This window comes from Sarcophilus harrisii, chromosome 2, assembly GCF_902635505.1.
Source record: "Sarcophilus harrisii chromosome 2, mSarHar1.11, whole genome shotgun sequence".
NCBI lineage: Eukaryota > Metazoa > Chordata > Mammalia > Dasyuromorphia > Dasyuridae > Sarcophilus > Sarcophilus harrisii.
In genome coordinates, this window is record NC_045427.1 from 299,396,479 (window position 1) to 299,419,343 (window position 22,865).

General features: G+C 35.1%; 1 protein-coding gene across 5 annotated transcripts in view; it reads right to left on the minus strand.

Annotated features, from left to right (window-relative positions):
- NRXN3 (neurexin 3) overlaps positions 1–22,865 on the minus strand; it is a 2,051,432-nt gene that overhangs the window by 210,444 nt on the left and 1,818,123 nt on the right. For all 5 annotated transcript variants that reach the window (XM_031949344.1, XM_031949345.1, XM_031949342.1 and 2 more), the window contains one exon: positions 9,708–9,879. In XM_031949344.1, the coding sequence (XP_031805204.1) occupies positions 9,708–9,879 (172 nt within the window). The remainder of the gene's footprint in view (positions 1–9,707; positions 9,880–22,865) is intronic.

A 22,865-nucleotide genomic window follows, 5' to 3' on the forward strand; every position in this document is an offset into this window, starting at 1 on the left:
AGTGAGCAGAGCTTTGAATTGCTCAAATTTGTGAATTAAATTAGGCATTTTCCAATTAGCAATAGAGTAAGCTTTTTTGTTATTGTTGTTCTGAAGCAACTGGGGTTAAGTGACTTGCCCAGGGTTACATAGCCAGTAAGTATTAAGTGTTTGAGATCAAATTTGAACTCAGGTCCTCCTGACTTCAGGGAGGGTACTCTATCCCCTGCAACACCTAACTGCTCCTAGAGTAAACTTTTAAAAATGCAAATTGCTTGAGAGTTTCTGTGTGTAGTCCTCAATGAAATCATCTAACAGGTACATCATGTAAGCAAGTCTACTTGCATGTCCATTTGAGTTAAATCAGTTTATGTATAATAGGGTCTGAAGAAGCTAAGATAATCAGTATGATCCCTGAACATATTTTGCATAAAGGGAAAAAAATGGTCCTTTGATTGCTCATAAATCCTACCTAATAGTTTTTTTTTTCCTTTTTTGAATATAAATGGATCTAAGGGGATGATAAAAGACTATAGACTATATAGGTCCATCGCAAATCCATTCCCCTCAATAACAGAACTTGAAATCTATATTATTTGTCATATAGATACAGTCTTCTATGATTTAAGATATATGCATAAAATTCAGTATCATGCGTTCTTCAGTTTTTAGAAAGATATACTAGGGTCAGAAGACTTAAAAATGAACACTGAATACAGTACCAGAGAAGTTAATAGAAAAAAAAATTAATTCCCTCAATCACCCTCCTGCCCACAAGCCTTACCCGGTCCCAGAGGTATCTCTGATAAGTCTCATCTTTAGTAACTATAACAACCATCACTTTATCTGATGTAATTCCTCATCATTATAACAAGCTCAATTGTGTTTCTTGTAATTCCTTTACAAATAACCTTGAGTCGTGTGCATGTCCCCTTAATATCTCAAGAGAGGATCTGGGTGTTCTCCCTATATTCCTACCCCCACCTCTTCCCTCCTGGGGAGAGAGAAAAAAATTATCTCTGGCTGTCTTCTGGGTGGCTGCATTTAATCTCAGGATTAGGCAGAAGCCCACAGTTCCCCTTGAAAAGCTTATCAGCTTCCAAGAGACATTTACAGGGAGAGAAAGGCTCTAGGTTTGATAGTGGTAATTGTATTTAGCTTGTAAGATACAAGGCTATTTATCTTGTGGCTGGAAAATCACAGAGAAAAAAAGAAATTTGGCTGATATAACCAAAATTAAACCCCTCTCCATTCTTCCCTTCATCCCTGACCCTTTGTCCCCAATATTTCCTCATTCACTTTCCCACCTCCTGATTAGTAGGCAATAAAACAGACCTTTATTTAATAAAGGTCAACCCATGTGGCATAACTCCTTAGAGATGGTATGGAAAGAGAGGACAGGATCAAAAAAGATAGAGTATGTCTGTGTAGAGAAGTACCCTACTATTGACAATGAGGTTCTTCTCCTGGCAGAGAAGAGGGAGAAGAGAGATAGGTACCATTAGAAACAGGTATAAGGCATGGCTTTTTACAAGGCTCAAAGGTCCAACACTGCTTCATTCCAGTGAATTATCTGGATACATTTGGCAGTGTAAAGTGAGATAAGGAATATCATATTCTCCACTCTCTATTACTATAAGCAAATAAAACTATCCATTAAATCTCTAAACTGCCTCTTTGTTGTTTTTGTGGATGAAAAATGGAGGTTGGGCAAAGGGTACTCTGAGGGTCATGATTCATTTCTATTAATAGAAATTCAGCTTCTCCACTGTGACCATTCTAAATTTCCATTAAATCTAGGGAGCGATACCCACAAAAGACCCTAACAGAGAGCAATTTCTTGCAATGATCCCTTAAACCATCATGGTTTTGGAAAGAGTATAGGCTAAATATCTGATTCTGCCAATTATTAGCTCAGTGACTAGACACTTCAACTTTCTGAACATTTTATTATTTGTAATATACAAACAATAATTCATCACTTGCCATTTTCTTCTAATACTCCAATGGATCTATAAACTTATAAATGTAGGTATTCCTTTTAATAATACAGATTGCAAATCATCTATACCTGTTTATACTGTGGAACTCTCATCCAATCCTGCCTTAAATTCATCACAGTGGGTCCACACAACATGCTAAGGGCATTCCCTTGACATTGTCTAGATACTAATGGAACTTACAAGCAATTTATCAATTAATCTCTTGTCAGTATATGATCAGTGCATCTTTGTTTAATGGTCCTGTAGGTAATTTTTCTTATAGAATTCCTTTTTTGGGGGGTAATGTATTGTCATCTCATACTTACCATACATTGATCCATGGATCTTTTTATGACAATCACATTCCAATTCTTTTATGGTTTTAATATTTCTAATTTGTTCCCATATAACACCAGAAGAATATTATTGTTAAAAAGATAGACTAGACATTAGGAGATGAATTCCCTGGCCCAAGGTAGGGAATTTTACTTCCTAGTAAAATGTTAGGAAGGGTAAATGAGATAATGTACTTTGCAAATCACAAAGCACAGCATCACTTGAAAGTGGTGATGTTATTACTCTCTTGTTGCCAGATGATAACTTTGTAAAAAAGAATGCATCAATTCAGCCAGCTGGCAGAATGGCCTGGTTCCTTTACATCAGCTTTGTCAATCATTCATTAATTATATGTGTATGTATCTATGTATAGGTATGTATATGCACATGTGTGTGCTTATGCACATCTCTGTATACATGTGTATATACATGCATGAATGTATGTGCACATATACAAATTATGTGAATCACTACACACATGCATATATGCACAGGCACATGTAAAACACACATAAACAAGGAATGAAGGTGGGCAGGAGGGGCATTTTATATCAAGATGACTTGCATGAAAGGACCTACATTTATCTCTTGACCTCCTTGCTCTTGTCTATATTAAAATCTTTGTGTGATCATAAATTATGTTTTCCTAATTGAAATCAGATACAAAGTTATTCTATGTAGCTCCCTCTCACACTTAATTCTGCATTAAATGATAAAGGCTAGTTCCTAAGAGATTTCATCAAATCAAAGTACTGCATGAATAGAAGGCGAGTGTCAAAAGGAAAGCTGGTGACCATCTCCATCAAGTGAACTTGTTTAATAATAGTTCTTAGAGATGAAGTGAGTTACTGAAAATCGTATAGTTAATAGTAGAATCTAAATTTCCTCATTCCCAATCTCATCCCCTTTTCAGAATGTCATGTTGTCCTTCTCTCCTATATCATATTAGACTATAAGAAACAATATCAGCTACTTTCAATAGGAGCCTATCAAACTTGGAAGAAAGAATTGGGGCCACAGAGTCAAAAGAACTTAAAAAGTATAGAAAGACAAATGTTCTAAACCATAAATGTCAAACTTGGGCCCTTAGGACATCCTGCCTTTATATAAAATCCCTGAATAATGCCTCAACTGGATTAAAATAAAAAGTGAAATGTTTAACAAAATAAATAATAGGGAATATTAATTTATGTTTTCTAAGCCAATATGAAGCCTACAGGAATCTGTTTCTTTAGAGTTTGCCTTTACAATTTTTAAATTTGATATTTACAAATATAACTGAAATCATATTCCATTCCAATCATCTTTATACCTGTTTTCTTTGGGTTTCTACACTATCTCCCTTTTCTTCCCTGCTGAAGCTGAAGGTAGATTTTGTCTTGCATGGATGAATGAGCAGGTAGATGTAGTTCATTTTAATGCATATTCCAAATCTGGCAAAGACTCAAATCTTCACATGCAAAAATAGAAAGACAGGCAAAGACAACCTCCTGGCTAGGAATTAATGAAAGACCAGGGCCTCTGGAGTTTCAGTTTCATCTCAAGCTCCCAGATTTGTTTTTAACCCTTAGAAATCTCAATGATCTCATCCTGTACATGGAGCTCTGCATTTAAAATCTCTCTCATCTCAATGTAAAAGACGCAGAATATGCAAAGACTATTACAGTTTGAAATAAAATGTGTCAGAGGCTTTCATTACCTGAAATGGCTTCTGGCAGGGACTATAGTATATAGCCCATAAGGTTTCTTGTGGTAAAATAATAATAATAATAATAATAATTTTTATTTTATTTTATTTTGCTTTATTTTGGAGACGATTCATGGAAAAAGGGAAATAGTTTTTCACAGAAAAATCTCTTCACTTAACAAAATGTTTCCTGGGAACTGACACCATGGGAAGACTACCTTCAATTTAATGGTTTCACTATTGCTTTCTTGTAACCCATAATTAATTCTGCTGCATAGCCACTCATCATTTGAGGATAGTTCACCATTGATGCTTTTGGAAAGAAAGGAAAGGAGAGTATATTAGTCTTTTATTAAGTATACACAGAAAACCATCTTGAAGTCAGACAGGTTTCTGAGTAAACCATAGTCTATGTGGTAGCTCTCATGGAGTACTACTGTAAAAGATCATTTTTTATAGATGATCACACAATCCCATTTCCCAGAGCCAGCGAAATAACACCTTGGTTGTCAAAGGATGGGAGCTCTGTGTTGTTTATAAACTTTTTATGGGTTATCTTTTGAAATGTCTTAGGACCACAGGGTTGAGAATTGGAGAGAATTTTGGGGACCATTAACTTTCTCATTTCAGAATTGAGGTGTCCTTTTGGCTTGATGTAACTTGCCATCCTGAATGTGGAGTAGTGGCACTTGATTTCCCAAGATAATTTTTGTGCTCCATTGGTGTCTTTGTAACATGAGGAAGAAAGTCCTAAGGATATTAGATGGAACTCAGACTTATAGTAGAGCATAGATAAGAATAGCATTGAATGGGTACATAAAGATAGGTTGCAATCTGAACAAACAGATAGAATATCCCTTGGAATAGACCACAGATCCATTAAAGTATATCTTAGAAAATCGAGTCCCAATATGAACAGGGTCCTACTGTTTTGTTACCAATAGATCAATACATATTTATTAATCACCTACATGTGCCAGGCACTGTGCTAAGTGCTGGATTTAAAAAAAAAAAAAAAAAAAAGGACAAAAGACAATCTCTGCCTTCAAAGAACTTATAGTCTAATAAATTCAAAATCACAGGTTAAGACTGGGGGGGGGAGGGCATCTTTGAACTCATCATAAAACTCTCTCATTCTTCAGAGAACTTCAGAGGAACAGGAAGTCCAAAAGCAGGAAATTATATAAGAAAGGTCATATGGCTACGTGATAGAAATGGAATGTGAACTCATGTCTTTAAAATACAAGTCCTATACTCTTGCTGCAACACTACACCTAGCCTTCTATGGTCTAGTCAGGCACAGGGATATCTTAGAAATGATTCCTAGCAATCTAAGTTATCTCAATTTCCCCATGAAGACTCTAGTCTCAGGCTTAAATAAAGTCCTCCCCCCACCCTTAGACTTACTTTTCATATCCCTACCTCCTTTCTATCACTACTGCCCTTATAAGGTTTCAAGACAAGAATGGAAGTATTACATGGAACATTTGTCATTACTTGAAAGGTCATTCTGAACTGCTTGTTCTTTTATCTCACTTTCTAAGTACCTCATTATTCTATCTTTCAGTTTCAAAATAAAGCAAAATATGCCCTTTCCCTAGGGATGGTTTTTTTTAAATTATTATTATTATTATTTATTTCTGAATGAACAGTTAGGAAATTCTTTTCATATTAGTTCCATTATCATTTTGTACTCTTCTTGATTGACAGTTGGGATTCAAAAAGAGTGAATCTTATATGCCCTGTGCCCATCTGGTCTCTAAATAGTTCCTGGTTGGATTTTCTAGTAAAGCTCTGGAATGCCCATGAGAAGACTGAACAGTTGACTAGCTCTCTGAGAGGGAGACCTCAATGAAGCATAAAGTCTCTGATATCATGTTCTCTGAAATGGAGCTGCTTTGCCTTCTAATCATTAGTATTAGACAAATAATGTCATTTCTTCTTTGAATGTTTCAATGATTAATATAATAAGCTCCAAAACAGAATAAATACATGGATGAAGTAGGAAAGGTATGAGAGAAATCAGTGTTTCAGAAACCATCTAGGCAGAATGGACTGATTTGTTCAATGAAGCTTAGTCTCTAGGAGATATTTTTGATAACATCTTTAAAAGGAAGTCACTTGTTTTATGTAGCTGCTATTGCCAAATTGTGCTTAAAATATAGAATAACACTTTACTCCGAGGGATTCTTCCAGTACTCCAAGGAGATAGATTGTGAAGAATACAATTCAGTAAACTGAATTCTTCCCACTTTACAAGTAAGAAAATGTAGAAAGTATAAAAAAGCGAATCAATTTTTGTCTTGGTACAAATATACTCAAGAGCTTAAAATAGAAGTCAAGTTCTAACTTGGAAGATCATAAATTTTTTTTAATTTAGGCAACCAAGGGTAAATGGTAATGGTTCATTTGACTGTTGAAAGCTATTCCAACTGAATATTGTATAACCAGGACCTTGCATAGTACAAATAATGAATTCTGGGAAGTAGTGTCATATATTTGAATTCTAACTATGTAAAATAGGACAGTTAGTTTTAGCACAGTAGAGACATACAATGTAAATTCAAATAATGTGACTACTTCATAGGATTCATTATTTTCAAGGTGATTAAGACCTACCGGTAAGCATATCATCAGTGCTTTATAATTACTATATAGACATCTTACTGCCTAAAAGGGACTTTTACTTCCATATATTTTAGTAACTTAACCACTGATATACAGATTATAAGATGATCATTGTAGAGCTAAAATGGGCCTTAGAGATCATCTTATCCAAAGTTTCATGAAATTGGATTTATATACACACACACCCTTATATGTGTGTGTGTAGTTATGTATATGGTAAATGAGGATTATAATAATAGCCCTCACTACCTTATAGGGTAGTTGGGATAGTAGTGTAGAATATAGGGTGACTTTCTTTTAAAGGTGTTAGCAAAAATATCTCTTAGAGATTAAGGTTCGTTGAACAAATCAGTCCTGAAACACTGATATCTCTCACATCTCTTTAAAGGGAGAGAATTGAATGGAATAATCATTGTAAAAGTTTTTAAAACTTCCCAATGCCTTTATATGGAACTTTATATGTTAGAAGGTGCTAAGTGTACAGTGAATCAGTACTGGATATGAAGTTAGGAAGACCTCAGTTCAAATCCAGACTCTGATACTAGCAACATGACCCTAAGCAATGAATTAAGCCTCTGTTTGTCTCAGTTTCTTCAGTGGCGATAATACTTCTAGAGTGGAGAGAAAATTAGACAATATTTGTAAAAGTCTATGTAAAACTAAAAAACCTACAATTATTATTATTATATAATTCTTTTGTTTTTAATGGACTCTACCAAAAATGATTAAAAATATTTTTTAACCTTTTCCAGGGAAGAGATACTGCTAAAGAAAGCTGCAATATTAGTGGCAAACTGCAAAACTACACATTATTTGAAACAGAACTTACAAAGAATTTCTGAGACAGACAAAAACAGAAGGGTCACCAGGTTGCTTATACATCTATAGTTTTGAAATGACAAAAGATATGCAAGTTCTATTGCTGGCAGTTTAGCTTTGTATTTTCTGTGTGAGCTTAGGGCATGTGGTTAATACCAATTTAGAAAGCCTTGAAATTTGTAATAGAAACATAGACAGACCCTCCAGCAGCACTAGCAGGGCCAATGATAATATTCACAGAGCAGAATTGATTGCTTTTTCCCTACGAGCAAATGAACAGCTTCTAAGATCTCTATCCATTTTGGGTATTTTTCCCCTCTAGGGTTTAAGTAACATGCATTTTGAAAAGAAAATCATTTCTATTAGTATCTTGCATTTGGATGCCAGGGAAACATCCTATAAAGCCTCTAGCTATTTTCAAAAGCTCATCCTCTACAGGAATACCCCCATCAAGGCTCATCTATGACTTAACCCAAAAGAGCTAAAAGAAGGTAGAATAAAGCCACAGGGTCATACTATTATTGTATGAAAAGAGAGATAGTGAGACCAAAGAAATAGAATTAATTTCTCAAACATCTTTGGGAACCCAGTGAACTGGTTTGTTTTGTTTTGTGTGTGTGTTTTTTTTTTTAATTAGACCTTGTATTGCAGAGGAAAGGCTGGAAATACTTAAGCTATCAGGAGGCTATAAATTGAAATAAGACTGACTTAGATGTGGCAATCTTATCTCTTAAATAATGTGTTAAGAAAGAGTCCTGAAACACAATTAGGTGCAGTGTGCCTTGGGTATTTCTCTCAAGTGGCATAATTAAAAGGTAAACCCTTTACTGGTGGCATAAAAGCATTTGATAAAATGCCCAATGGTTTACTAGTAATCATCTGTGATAACCTCACTGGGGGCAGAATGTGACAAAACTTAGAATCTAGGGAATGGTGACAGTGTTTACATTTGGTAAAATATTTCACATTAGAAAAATATGTGACAAGTAAATAAAGAACAGTAATTAATCTCTGAACATGTGGCACAAAATTTCTGTTTAATTCTACACCCCTAATCAGATCATCTTTACAAAAGGCAATTCTATCAAAGGTGATCAAAAATGAAAACATAACAACAGTATGAAAATTAGAATAGAGAAAGAAAGAAAAGGAAGTGTATTTGGACAGTCCCCATTTAAAGTAGTAAACTTTCTGTCATAATGATCTTGATACTACTAGTATCTAATTCTGGAAGCTCTTCTATAAATTTTTTGAGCCCAAAATCAAAGCAAAGAGTTAAATGTGCATACACAATAATAACAATTATAGTACTATTGATCTTGATAATGTCTACTAAGTCCTAACATTAAGACAAGTAAATTTAGAAAGGGAGGGAGATAATGTCAAACAAGTTAATTTTATGGCTAGAATTTGGATCTTGTTGTTCTTTTGATTGTTACCCATCTGAATGTGAGAAGTTAGAATGCAGTTTATTCATAAACCAATGAAGGTTTGTAATACTTCCAGTTAGAAAGACCATTGCCACTACTATTATAATTCTGCTTTCATTAAACTGGCAAAATGACAACATAAATACCAAATTTGGTATCAGCATCATCTCAATCTATTAGATCAAGATCAAGAATATTGTAGGTCTTTTCTTCAATTGTGTTATCTTTCTATACTACTATTTTTAAAAGAGCTAATTATGACATGTATTCCTTGATTTGAAACTGGAAGGGATCTTAATGGTCATGTAATTTCATATAGTCATCCAGCCTCATATTCTTATATTAAAAAAGAAACATGCATAGAGCTTGAATGACTTGTGTGAAGTCATACAGATACTTACTGATAAAGTCAGGATCTGAATTCAGGTTAATGAACATAAATTTGGGCAGACTTCAAGAAACAATAGAGGATACAAGAGTTTGTTATGCTATGCCATGGGTATCACAGAGTTGGACATGACTGATTGAACAATAGCGACTTTTAACTCCAAATCCAGCAATCTTTCTACTATATTACATTTCCTAACTAAATTCAGTATGAGCCAGCCAGCATTAGGTAGTTAATCAACGGATTGGTTAAGTAATACCTGGTTAATAAGCCTCCAGAAGCTTTTTTGTGGTAGTCTGAGACCACTAGTAGTTGGGTTCTTCACCCATATAAAATCCACAAAGATAATTTTATACTTATGTTTTAATGATTTAGTAAGAGCCTTGAGAAAAATTATAAGGAAAAAGTATGAATGAGAATTTAAAGGATGGGAGGAATGTATAATATAAAATGTGTACCTGAGGGATAATGTTCATTCACCGGCCAGTTGTCAACCTGAAGTGTAGCATTGCCACCATTTCTGGTGAAACGCACAACATGGTATTTGCCATCATTTACTGGGGTACTCTCCTCTTTGATGGAAATGTCCACTGTGCCAATGTTGAACACCACTCCTATTTTACCCTGTTCCTGGAAGACAAAATAGTAAATGCAGTGTTAATATCTATGACAAAGTTTATCTACAAAGTTCCAAGTTAATCAATCAGTCAGCAAGTATATGTTAAACACTTACCTTATGTCAGGCACTCTAGTATTTACTCAGAAGATAAATACAAAATTGTGACCTATATCCATACTTATATTCTATTATACGGGGACTTAACTTGTTGATATATTAGTAAGAGATGAAAACAGGATACAGTCTGGTTAATTCATAGTGATTTGAGAGGGGTACTAACAACTAGGGTAATCAGAGTTCCAGAGATAAAAGGGTTAAATTTTTTAGTAACCAAGAATATGGATTTCAGTGGCAGTGCATATGGTAAGACGATTTTGGTGGGTGATTGTATGGGTCTAGTCTGAAGCTGGCTAGATAAAGTAAGATAATTGAGTATTTTTTTTAGAAAAATGCTTATAAAGAGTGCCAATAATTGAAGGCAAGGAGTTGTAATTTGGCATAGTGGAAGACAGAAATATTTAGAACATAGTTTTGTCATATTCATTGTCTGAAATGAGTTATTCAGTACTGAATGAACCCATTTCTTGAAATATAAATGTAGTCCATTCAATATCAATGTTTCTTAATGTTAAAGTTTAGTCTCAAACCAATCTTTCTGATACTAAGATGTATCGTGGTATACATATTTTAAATATTAAATAATCATCCCATCCACACTGATAATTATTTGCATGCCAGCTTAGGGATATATAACTAGACCTGAAGTGACTTAAGAATTCCTTAATTCCAATAGGTAGGATCAACATGCTAACAACTACAAATATTCTACATATTACTTGTTAGATTTTTATCTACTTATAAGTTATTTTCTCATTTTGTCCCCTAAAAGAGAACATATATCTAACTGTTGATTACTAAAAGGTTGTTAGAAATACAGTTTTACTAATAGTTTATGAAATCTATCAGGGAAGTTACTATGGGCTAGCTTCCACACTGTTGAATAGTCAGAGAAAGAAAAATTTATTAGGGACTAGAGAGAAGAGGCATTGAGTTTTTGTACCCTATTTTCATATACTTTGGGTACCTATATCAAAGAGACCAGATACAATAAAATTAGCTAGGTAGTTATATAAACATAACTACAATAAGCTTATGAAGAGGTTATATAGGAAGAGTTTCTGTAATCAAATAACACTAGAATCCTCTCTCCATCAAATGCTCCACACTTGTGAATAAATTTTCAAACAATACATTGAAGAATTTGTTTTAATTGCAGAAAAACAACAACAGCAGCAGCAGCACTGTTTAGATTCCAGAGTATTAATTCCATGGCTATGGGTGATGAGGATATCATCTACTTGCCAGAGAGTGACTGTGGAACAAACAGTAATGACTGCCAAAACTCTTATTGCTCCCCTTCTCTGATAATTAGGAACTACTTGGAGACAGATTGCATGTAAGCACTGGGATAATAAGATGTGAAGTATAGGGATATAATCGGCCTTTTCTAACCAGCACCATCATCTGGCTCTTGGAATGATTTCACAAAATTGAACCCTTTCTCAATTTCCTTAGCATCCTGGTCCAGTTACTGAATGACAGACTAGGATAAGAGATAGATAGTTGGAAGAGACCTCAAACATCATTTAGTCTAACCCTTTTGTTTTACAGATGAGGAAATTGAGGACCCAAGAATTTTACTGATTTGCCCAAAGTCGCATAGCTATAAAGAGGCAAAGGCAGGATTTGTAGCTAGGTCCTCTGATATTAAATGCTCTTTGAATCTTTCCAACTTCTGGAAATTCTAGAGCTGTAAACTTTAATTTTCATTGTAACTTTAGTCTGTGAGATTCAATTACAATCTTACACTCAATAGTATCTCATTTGAATTTTACAATTCTGTGAGATAAGTATTACAAACTATCCTCATTTTACAGATAAGGAAATTAGAGTTCCAAGAAATTAAGTAAATTGTCCACCTAGGTCATATATCTGGTAAACATCAGAGACAACATTTGAACTTATCTGAATTATTCTTCAACACTCAACCCACTTATTGGAAAGAGGAATTGGGTTGAATGTTGAAGAATAAAATTTAGGTACTTAAGTTTATGTCTAGAGTTGGGAGAACTTTTCCACTTAGGTGTACTGTAGAGAACTAAAAAGACTTCTCTCACCTGGAATACAGTTTCATTAACCATCTGCAACATTCAGGCATATAAGCCATAAAAACATTATGATTTCTAGAGTCATGAGGCAACCACCCAAAATTAACTTTTTGAGGTCATTCAGTACTCATTTGAGCAGGTTAAAAAAAAGGCTCTGGTTCTCTCATTTTATATTTCATGAAACTTAGAAACAGAGTAAGTAACTTCAGTACAAAGAATGAATGAATGAATAAACAAATGAGTGCATAAAAAGCATTTATTAAGAACTGAGTAATAATATAAAACACTTCACATATTTTCTCATTTGATCTTCATAATAACCTTGTGAGGCTCTGGTTCACCGAATAATTCTAGAAACATATTATGAGGAGCTGGACAAGTGTGTTATAAGTATAAAGAACTAAGAGACTTTAATTGCCCAAGACTTGATTCACCAACTGGCAAGATGGGTGGTTTTAAAGCATTCATATTTGTACTAAAGTGGGAATCATCTGTAATTTCTATTCCATAAAGATAATATTTTTACAAATTCAGTTCATTTTGGTCACTAATTAATCATGATCAGAGATCAATTCACAGGTAAAGATGAAATCTTTAAGCCAACATTCAGCAATTTCTCTGTCAAAAGGAAAAGAAAAGATGTCTTGGTTCAGTAAGTTGGAATGATCAGCTAGTTCTATCATCAAGTAGATTTTTTTTTTGAGAGAGAGAGATCTATAATAGATGCAGGAAAAGGGTAGATTTAATCTCTGCCAGAAAAATAAATAAATAAATTCTTGGGCCTTATCTTAGACACAGCACATTTGGAATTGCAATCATTTTTATGAAGAGATCATTGCAATCCTGCTAGCATATGCCAAAGTCAATGGAGACCCTAACCTAGATATCTTATTTTGCCTCGCTCAATGGTAAATGTGGCTGTGCTAGGCCTCAGATGTGGTTTCTGTACTGTCAGGAATAAGATTTCATTTCTGCAGCTTCTGTTATTTTTCAGATGACCGCACTGACATTGTAATGGATGGCAAAACTTCACTGCTTCAGTTCATAATGAGGCACAGGAGAAAACTTGTGGAAAGTATCTTTCCATATGTCTGTCTCAGTTTGAATCTTTTCTTGTTCTCCTCAGGAGCTATGAAAAACACTCTACCTGTCTATGAGTCAAAGGTGGAAAAGAAATCCAGTAAAATGTCTAAAAAAATTGCCATGAGTCACATAGTGTGTGATATTGAACAATTCACTTAACTTATTTGGGCCTCTGTTTCCTTATAAGAAAAAATTATTATTTCTCTCTCACATTAACAGTCAGTTATCGAATTGGGACCAGGATTTTTTTCAGAAGGTTGTAGGTTGTTCAGTCTCTGAAGAGTATTGTTGATGGATAAGTTTATCCCAATCTGTTGCCTTTCTATGCTGGGTCGGATACTCCACCCAATCAGAAAACCTTGCCAAGAATTTAATCTCTTGTGAATAATGACCCGTTATGTTTCACTCAGTTAGGCTTATGCAGAGGGGGACCCCTTTTTGTATAAAGTGTCCCAGCTTGGAGAGTCTGATCAATAACTGATCAAGACTGAGTAATCAGAATCACATCCTCCAAACCCTCATTAGAATAAAGCCATCCTTCCTTATAATAGTTTCTCATTACTTGTTAACCAATCAGAGTTGGTGGTCCAAGAATACCTACTCTTCAAGGGCATATATAAGTAGTGAGTAGTTTCTATAAGGGGTCTTTGGCATTTGAGAGTGCCACTGATCCCTTTTGTTAATTACTGCTGGTATGATTAATGAAATGAGTAATCACCAAAAACTATGTCTCTAACTTTTTATACATCACATTTTCAAAATGGGGGTGTCAGTTATACATAGCTCACAGGGCCTTGGTGGGACTCAAAATTAGATGATGTATTTAAGTTCAAGTCAATAGTCATTTATGAAGCCCCTGCCATGTGACAAGTACTGTGCTTAACACTGAGAATACAAAGAAAGGAAAAAAATATAGAATGAATTGATGATAATCAATGGAAAGGAGGTATTAGCATTAAGAAGGATTGACTATGGCTTCTTAGAGAAGGAAAGATTTTAGCTAAAACCAGAAGGAAGTTGTGAGGATTAGGAAGTATGTGGGATGGTGCTAGACCTCCTTTCCCAATTAACTAATCAGAGACATCTTCAGGTACAAAAAGAAAGCATTTATTTAGTCCCTGCAGGGAGAGGCCTAGGCACACACCTGGGAGCCATCCTAGCTCTGGCCGTGAGCTCCTGGAACCTGGCCAGCAGAAAGCAGAACACCCGGTTAAATAGGAAAAGACCCAAGATAGACTAAAAGGAAATAACTTTCCTTGACCAATGTTGTCTGCTTCCTGTGGGTCACATCACTTCCTGTGGGCATGACTTCTTGAGGCTTTGTGTAATGTTCTTCTCTAAAATATAATGTTCTCTGGGAGCCAGTTTCTTGGAGGGCTTCTGGGAGCAGCCTTCCTTTCAGTTCAAAGTGATTGCCCTGAATGCAGCCAAGAATTAAAGTCCAAATCCTTTATTGTCTCCTTCCTGGGGCCCGGTTAGCTTTAATAGAGGCCTATCTCTCTCCTTGGTTCCGAGAGCTCCTGCCGCTAGTCCTTTGTCTCTGCCAGTTTCTGCCTCCAGCCATTACAAAGGTGGAAGGTGGAAGATGGAATGAATCTGTCTCTGCCTCCCAGAGTGGGCTTGTCTCTTAGGGGGCTTGTCCTTTAGTGGGGTCCTCCTTATATATGCTCTCTTACAGGTGTGACTCTTGTGGAACTCCAATAAGTACTAAGTACATTAGTGAACTAGATAACTGTTAAGTACCACATTAAATTAGATAATTATTGTCTCTATCCATTCCAGTGACTTAGCACCTTGTAAGAATCTTAACAGGTTTGATCTTTAGAGACCAGGTGACTCCCTGCAGCCCAGGGTTCAAGACTGGGAATAGGGATCATGTGAGTTCCTGAAATCTGAGCCCCCAAGACCTCATCTTCCTGCTCTGGGTATAGGGATCATGTAACTTAGGCCTTGTCTCAATACTGAGAAAACCTCATCCAATCAGTCCCATTCAGAAGGAAGGAGTTCCTAGAATAGGGGATAGTCAGTGAAAATACCTTGAGAGATGGAATGTCTTGTCTGAGGAAAAGCAAGGAGTTAAGTATCCTTGGTCTGAGAATACCCAGAGGGGAATAAAATATAAAGTACTTTGTAAAGTATAAAGTACCATGCAAAATATTATTTGTTGATGGTGTTATGATGATTACTGCTATAACTATTATCATCAGCAGCAACGGCATTCAATTTATTTTATTTTTTTGTCAGAGAAATTGGTGTTTTTAACTCCAGGTAAATTTGCTTTAACCATGTTCAAAATTATTAACCTAGTGACATGATGAATAATAGGAAGAGGTAGGGTGGATGCACATGGAAGATGCTGGCCTTGGGAAATAAGGAGATAGCAAACATGTCTTACCAGCCAGACACAATGATTCTTGAAAATGACTTTGCAAAGCTCATCCATGATCACAACCTTGTAGTTACAATCTCCCCAACCTTTATTTTCTATTATATGCCTCTCCAAGATAAGTGAAGTAAAGCTAGGGAATAATCCAGCCATAAATTGTAACTCCACCACCCATCACCACTGAAATCATGGTAGAGAAAATCAATTCAATCTGTGATCTTCCATTATATTGAAAAGAAACCCAAGCAGTAAATCAGAGCACATGGCAAAAGAATTGTCAAGTGCATTTAGTAAAGGAAGTTAGGAGGGTGGAGAAACAGTTGTTTTTAAACCACTAGTAAGGCTTCATCAATAATTAATATTTATGGATCCATGAACTTCACAGAATTAGTCCCATGTCTAATGACCTGATTTCCTATTCCTGATATTACAACTGATTCCTGTGAAAGTGACCCAGGAGGCGCTGCTCACAAAAAGCAGGAGACAGGCTGAGAGAATAAGAAAAAGCAGGAACAAATAAAATTCTCAGGGGGAAAAAAATCCTTCTAAAAAAATCTTCATCCATTCCAAAAGGCCCCAAGGGAAACTGTAATGCCCCATTAGACTGCTTTAGAGAACAGCAGCTGACAGAAATGGAACCATTCATCCTATCACATACAAGGGAAATTTGCACTAACACATTACAATTATGACAGTATGCAATACTTTTAACACCTCAGCTTCCCACACAATGGATCTGATCCTTTCATGTTAGAGACTTATATCTTGGAAGAACGCTCATTCACAAGGCAGCCTGTTAGATTTGGCCATAACGGAAGCTTTGAACTAGATTAGGAAATAAAGCAAGTAGAGGAGGAAATCCCCAAATCAAAAATTCTAGTATCCACTATGCATTGAAATATATCAAATATAACAATACCTTTACAAAGCAGAGAGGAATGAAACAACTAGGCAAGAGTAATGGACTTAGATTCAGGGAGATATGATTTCAAATCTTGTCTCTAAACACTTCCTAGCTATAATCATTGGCAAGCAACTTAACTTTTCAGTATTCTAAGCCAAAGCTTCTTAAACTTTGGGTCATGGCCCCTTTTGACTCACATTTCTGTATATGAAGTTTGTGAAATTTTGATTTATTATCATAATGTTTGATTTGTATACCTATTTTTATAACTATAAGTCCAGGGTTGCAGAAAAAAACTGGGAAAGGAGTATTGAGTGGAAAAAGTTTAGGAAACCCTGATCTAGGGAAGTCTTTCTCATTCATAGATAAATTGCTGACCTGCATTGCTGGAGGGAATTTCTCACATGAATGAAATCACAGGTTCAGACCTAGTTGGATCAAGTGTTTATTAAGTACTTACTATATTCTAGACACTAATATGAGCTAAGGATACAAAAAAAGATAAAAACAGTCTCTGTCCTCAATGGATTTAATTTCTAGTGAGCAGGAGAGATGATGTATAAATAGCTAAGTACATATAAGATATATACAGAGTAGATGGGAAGTAATATGGGAGGGGAGAATATTAATAAATGGGTAGGACCTGGAAAGTCCTTCTGCAGAAAGCACAATTTAAGCTGCATCTTGGCTGAAGGAAAAATCAAAAGTGAAGAGGGAGAATATTCCAGGAATGGGAATAGCCAGTGAAAAGACAGGGAACCTGGAAATGGAAAACCTTAAAGTGAGGAATGGCAAGTATGCCAGTTTAATTCATCATAAAGTACAAGAATAAAAATAAAATATGCAAAGACTGGCAAGGAAGGAAGATGCCAGAGTAGAAATTGTATTAAATTCAAAAAGAGAACTTTATATTTGATACTTGAGGCAATATAGAGTTACTGAAGTTTATTGGGTAGTGAAATGATATGGGCAGACCTTTGTCCTAGGAAGGACACTGGCACCTAAAAGGAGAATGGATTGGAAGTGGTAAATGGGAAGTGGGAATGGATTAGAATGGGAAACAAAGTTAAAGAAAGGAAACCAACCAAAAAACTATTACAATAATCTCTGCAAGAAATGTTGAGGGAGTAAATTAAAGTGGTTACTAGAAAGAAAAGAGATGTAAAAATGGCAAAATTTGGCAAGGCATTTGCTATCTGGGATTATAAAGCTGAGGTGATTTGGGACAGTGTTAGTATCCTTAAAGTAATGTCATTTTTGACTCTTCATGACTCCATTTGGGTTTTTCTTGGCAGAGGTGCTGGAATGGTTTGCTTTTCTTCCTCCAGCTCATTTTACAGATGAGGAAACTAAGGCAAACAAGATTAAGTGACTTGGCTAGGGAGATACAACTAGTGGGTGTTTGAGGCTGGATTCGAACTCAAGAAAAAGAGCCTTCCTAATTCCAGGCTTACCATTATGTCTGCTGCACTACTTAGCTGTCCCCTTGACAGTAATAGAGAGACGTTCAAAAGAAGATAGTTTGGGGGGAAAAGATAATCAATGGAGTTCTACTTTGGAATGGTGAATTTAAAATGTCTACGAAGAATTACAATTTAGGACACATTTCTGAACCTCAATTTTCTTATATGTAAAATATGAATGTAACATATACATCTCTTCCCTCATAGGGTTTTTGAAAGTGTATGTATGTGTGTGTGTGTACAGTGTTTAAATATAAAGAATTATTAAACATGAGCTGCTTACTGTTGTTATTTTAATCTTCAGTGTTACCTGCATTTTTGATTTCCTTCACAAGCTAATTGTACAATATTTCAGAGTCTGATTCTTTTTGTACAGCAAAATAACTTTTTGGTCATGTATACTTATTGTGTATCTAATTTATATTTTTATATATTTAACATCTACTGGTCATCCTGCCATCTAGGGGAGGGGGTGGGGCGGGGTAAGAGGTGAAAAATTGGAACAAGAGGTTTGGCAATTGTTAATGCTGTAAAGTTACCCATGCATATATCATATCCTGTAAATAAAAGGCTATTAAATTTAAAAAAAAAATAATCTTCAGTGTTACTGGTGACTAACTTTGACATGAGAACTCTGAATCTAAATTGAAAATCTACGTTTGCTACTGATATCCCAAAGAGATCTTAAAGAAGGGAAAGGGATCCTTGTACAAAAATGTTTGTGGCAGCCATTTTCATAGTGGCAGGAAACTGGAAACTGAATGGATGCCCATCAATTGGAGAATGGCTGGGTAAAATATGGTATATGAATGCTATGGAATAATATTGTTCTGTAAGAAATGACCAGCAGGATGATTTCAGAAAGGCCTGGAGAGACTTACGTGAACTGATGCTGAGTGAAATGAGCAAGACCAAGAGATCATTATTCAACAATAATACTATATAATGATCAATTCTGATGGACCTGGCTCTCTTCAACAATGAGATGAACAAATCAGTTCCATTTGTTCAATAATGAAGAGAACCAGCTACATCCCGCAAAAGAACTATGGGAAATGAGTATGAACCACAACATAGCATTTCTACTTCCTCTGTTTTTGTTTGCTTACATTTTTGATTTCCTTCTCAGGTTATTTTTACCTTATTTCTAAGTCTGATTTTTCTTGTGTATCAAAATAACTATGGATATATATATATATATATAGTATTTAACATATACTTTAACATATTTAACATGTCTTGGTCTACCTGCCATCAAGGGGAGAGGATGGGGGTAAGTAGGGGAAAAACTGGGACAGAAGATTCTGTAATGGGTAATGGTCAATGCTGAAAAATTACCCATGCATATAGTTTGTAAATAAAAAGCTTTAAGAAAAAAAAAGGAAAAAAAAAGAAAATCTACGTTTGCTAATCACCCTTACTATGGTTCGATTGTCCTAACTATAAAAATGTATAGACCTTGAAGGTAAATTCCTGATTCTAGCATTCCAGACCCTCTACAATATAGTTTAAACCTATCTTCTTACCCATATATCCTCCTAATTCTTTCTGTTTCAGTCAACTTGAATGTCTCTTCATTCTCTGTCTTTATCCTGTCCTTTCCCATCTCTGAGACCTTGCTCATACAGTGCCTGACACTGCTCCTTCTCTTTATTTGTTGAATTCCCTTTTTTTCCTTCAAGTCCTAGCTCAATTGTCAGGAAATATCAATGAAGATTTTTTTTTTCTCCCTGCTTCTGCCTCAACTCACTGTCATTCCTTCAAGGTGAAGAAACATCACTCTTTTTCTCTTGAAATTCTTCATTTCATCATGCTTAGGATCTTTCCTTTATATTTAACTGACTCTTCTTTGTAATAAATCTCAAGCTTCCTTTCATCATAGATAAGTGCTTATGTATTTCTCACTCATCTCCACCAGATTATAAGGTCTTTGAGAGCAATATCTTTTCTTAGGCCCCCATGAGGCAGCTAGCTGTCACATTAAATAGATTACTGGATCTAAAATAAGGAATATTTATCTGAGTTCAAATCCAGTCTTAGATACTTAGCTGTATGACCACTTTAACTCTATCCCCTTTTGTTTCTTCATTTGTAAAATGGGGATAATAATGGCACCTACCTTCCACTGTGGTTTTGAGCATTAAATGAGCTATTTTTAAATGATTTTATAAAATTTAAAGTGCTAGTTAATACCAGTTGATACAATAATCTAACATAACAATCTGATAAAGCTTATATAAATGATATAGAATATCAACATAATAATAATTGCTATTATTATATTCAACTTCAAACATAGTACCTTACACAGAGAAGACAGTCAATAAGTATTTGTTTACCATGATTCAAGACAACTGATGGTAAAGAATATTGCTCACCTCCTAAGAGGGTAGTGATAGACTCAAATTGTTGAATAAGACCTACATTTTTTGATGTGACCAGTGTAGGAATTTTTAAAAAGATATCTTTGTTATAAGGATATTTTTCTTTCACAGTGGAGAAGTATAAAAAAGACAATAAATGATTGTTAATTGAAAAAATAAAACAATATTTGTGGAATGAATAAACGAATGCTGAACAAAAACGCATACACATACAACCATCCCTTTTCTTTGTGTATTTGTTTTTGTTTTTAAATACAAAAGAACGAGAGATAGAGGCAAGAAGGAATCTATTTTCTATACATACCATTCCATATTCCTCCTGCCCCAGCTCCTTTCTTTGCCTCACTGTCATTTGTGCCTGGAATAACCCCCCTCAGTTCTGCCTCCTAAAATGCTTGTCTTCATACAAAGCACACTTCAGTTGCCAATTCCTCCTCTATGACTTTCTAGATTCTTCTAGACCTAATGAAATAAATATGTCAAGCTTTATATTCTGATTAGGTTTTATTTACCACAAATAAAAAGTAACCACTATGAGCGCAGGAACAATGTGTTGCTTTTTTGAGTTTGTCTCTCAAATAACTAGTACTAGGAATAATCAATATCTGTTTCACCAGGAAGAACCTAAAGCAGTCAAAGTCTGGGCTGGACTAGAAGGGTGATTCTTAACAAGACTTAACAGCTAGTAAAAAGAATTAAAATGCAAGACAATCTCACTAGGAGCCTGACCTGAGAAGAAATGAGGCACATTGAAAAGAGCACTAGATTTGGAATGAAATGGAGAACTTGGGTTTAAATTCTGCCTCTTGGACATAATTACCATCAGGTAATTTTGGGAAAGTGAGTTAACCTCTCTGGTACTCAGCTTCTTCTTATGTAAAGTGAGAAATTTGGATTACATAACCACTAAAATAATCTCTAAATTTATAATTCTATGTGATTTCATGAAAACCTAACCATTAATTGCTCAACTTACATTTCCAGATAATTTTTATGTGTAAAGACACTCATTTTAACCCATCATAAGGACTAAAGTCTGCTAATGGAGGGTAAAAGTTTGAAAGACTTCTGTAGTAACCCCAACACTGGGTCAATGCCAATAGCTTAGTTGGCAGGATATAAGTGACATTTGGTGGGGCAGTGCTGACTGAAACCCAACACAGACTGAGCACCACCAATAAATGCCTTGTTTGTGCCTCCAAATCTAGACTGCAGTTTTGATGAACCTCCTGAAAGGTTTAGCAATTAGATCTTAAAAGCTGTAATTTTGAAGTAACAATTGTGGCATCTGGAATTAATGAACACCATTTGTAATGTTCTAGAGTTCCCTGGAATATAGGAAAATCCAATTCTGCATCCACTGGGGAGTTATATACAATAGGACTTGGAACTAGAAAGAAAATCTTAGACATCAGATCGGTTTTATTCTCTCTCATTGATAAGGAACCTGAGGCCCAGTGAAGTTAATTTATTCAAGGTCACTTCAAGTAGTAAGAAGCAAAGTTGAAAGTTAAGCCAAGCTTTCTGATTCCAAAGCAGGTGGTTTAAGGTTTATTGTTGTTGCTTATTTGTTTTCTCCCATGCAATAGCTTGGAATTTCACTATTGGTCTTCCTAACTATCCAAAGGAAATTATACACAGTAAAATGATCTGGATTTATCTCTTTCCTCTACTATATTGTAAGCTCCATAAAGACGTGGACTATGTCTTATCTGAATTTTACCTTTCTTCTAGCACACAGCATTGTGCTCTACAACAATGCCAAATCCATGTTGGTTTATTGTAAATGTCACTCTTAAAAGTTTCCCTGAAACTCTCACCTTAAAGTTCTCTCTCCTATCTTTTAGAATCTTGAATACCAATCTGTTTTGTACCTCCTCTTGTTATATTTTTATCTAATTATATTCTATATTGACAATTCTCAATTTTTTAGGTCTCAGATCACTTTTACAATCTTAAAAAATATTGAAGAATCCTCAAAATTTTTTTGTTTGTGTGACATATCTTTAGATACTTATCATATTAAAAGTGAAGATGTATTGGTATTTTAATGAAAATAATTTTGCATTGAAACTGAAAGCCCTGTTGGACAGGGGTGTGCTGCTAAGGGTCTGACAATCAGGTTTCTGGAATGCAAATGTATTCATGACACACTCATGTTTAGTCTTCATTATTAAAAAAATTTTTCTATCACTTTGTTAAGTCTAAACAATCAACCTAAAAATAAATCGTCTTGATTTGTAAGATTTGACAATTTCATAGGTATAAATGCTCATGAGAATTTAACAATTGGCCCTCATTTATTTATAAGGACAACAATAGCATGGTCTCTAAGAACTATGTTTCAGGGAGGTGGTAGTGAATCTTTGAATCATTGAAAAGCATGGCAATTTTTATTTAAGAAGACACTTAAATGGAGAAGAAAATCAAACCTGAGTGCATTGTAGCCTTTAAAGAGTCCAGGCTATCTAATTAAGAAATGTATGTGGTTAGCAGTAGCCACAATAATCATGATAGCTTTGCTGTAACTCTAATAAAAACCAGACTTTCTCCCCTAAAAAGAATCAATGAAGACTTAAGTACTAGAATGTTTTTAGCTTATAAAACAA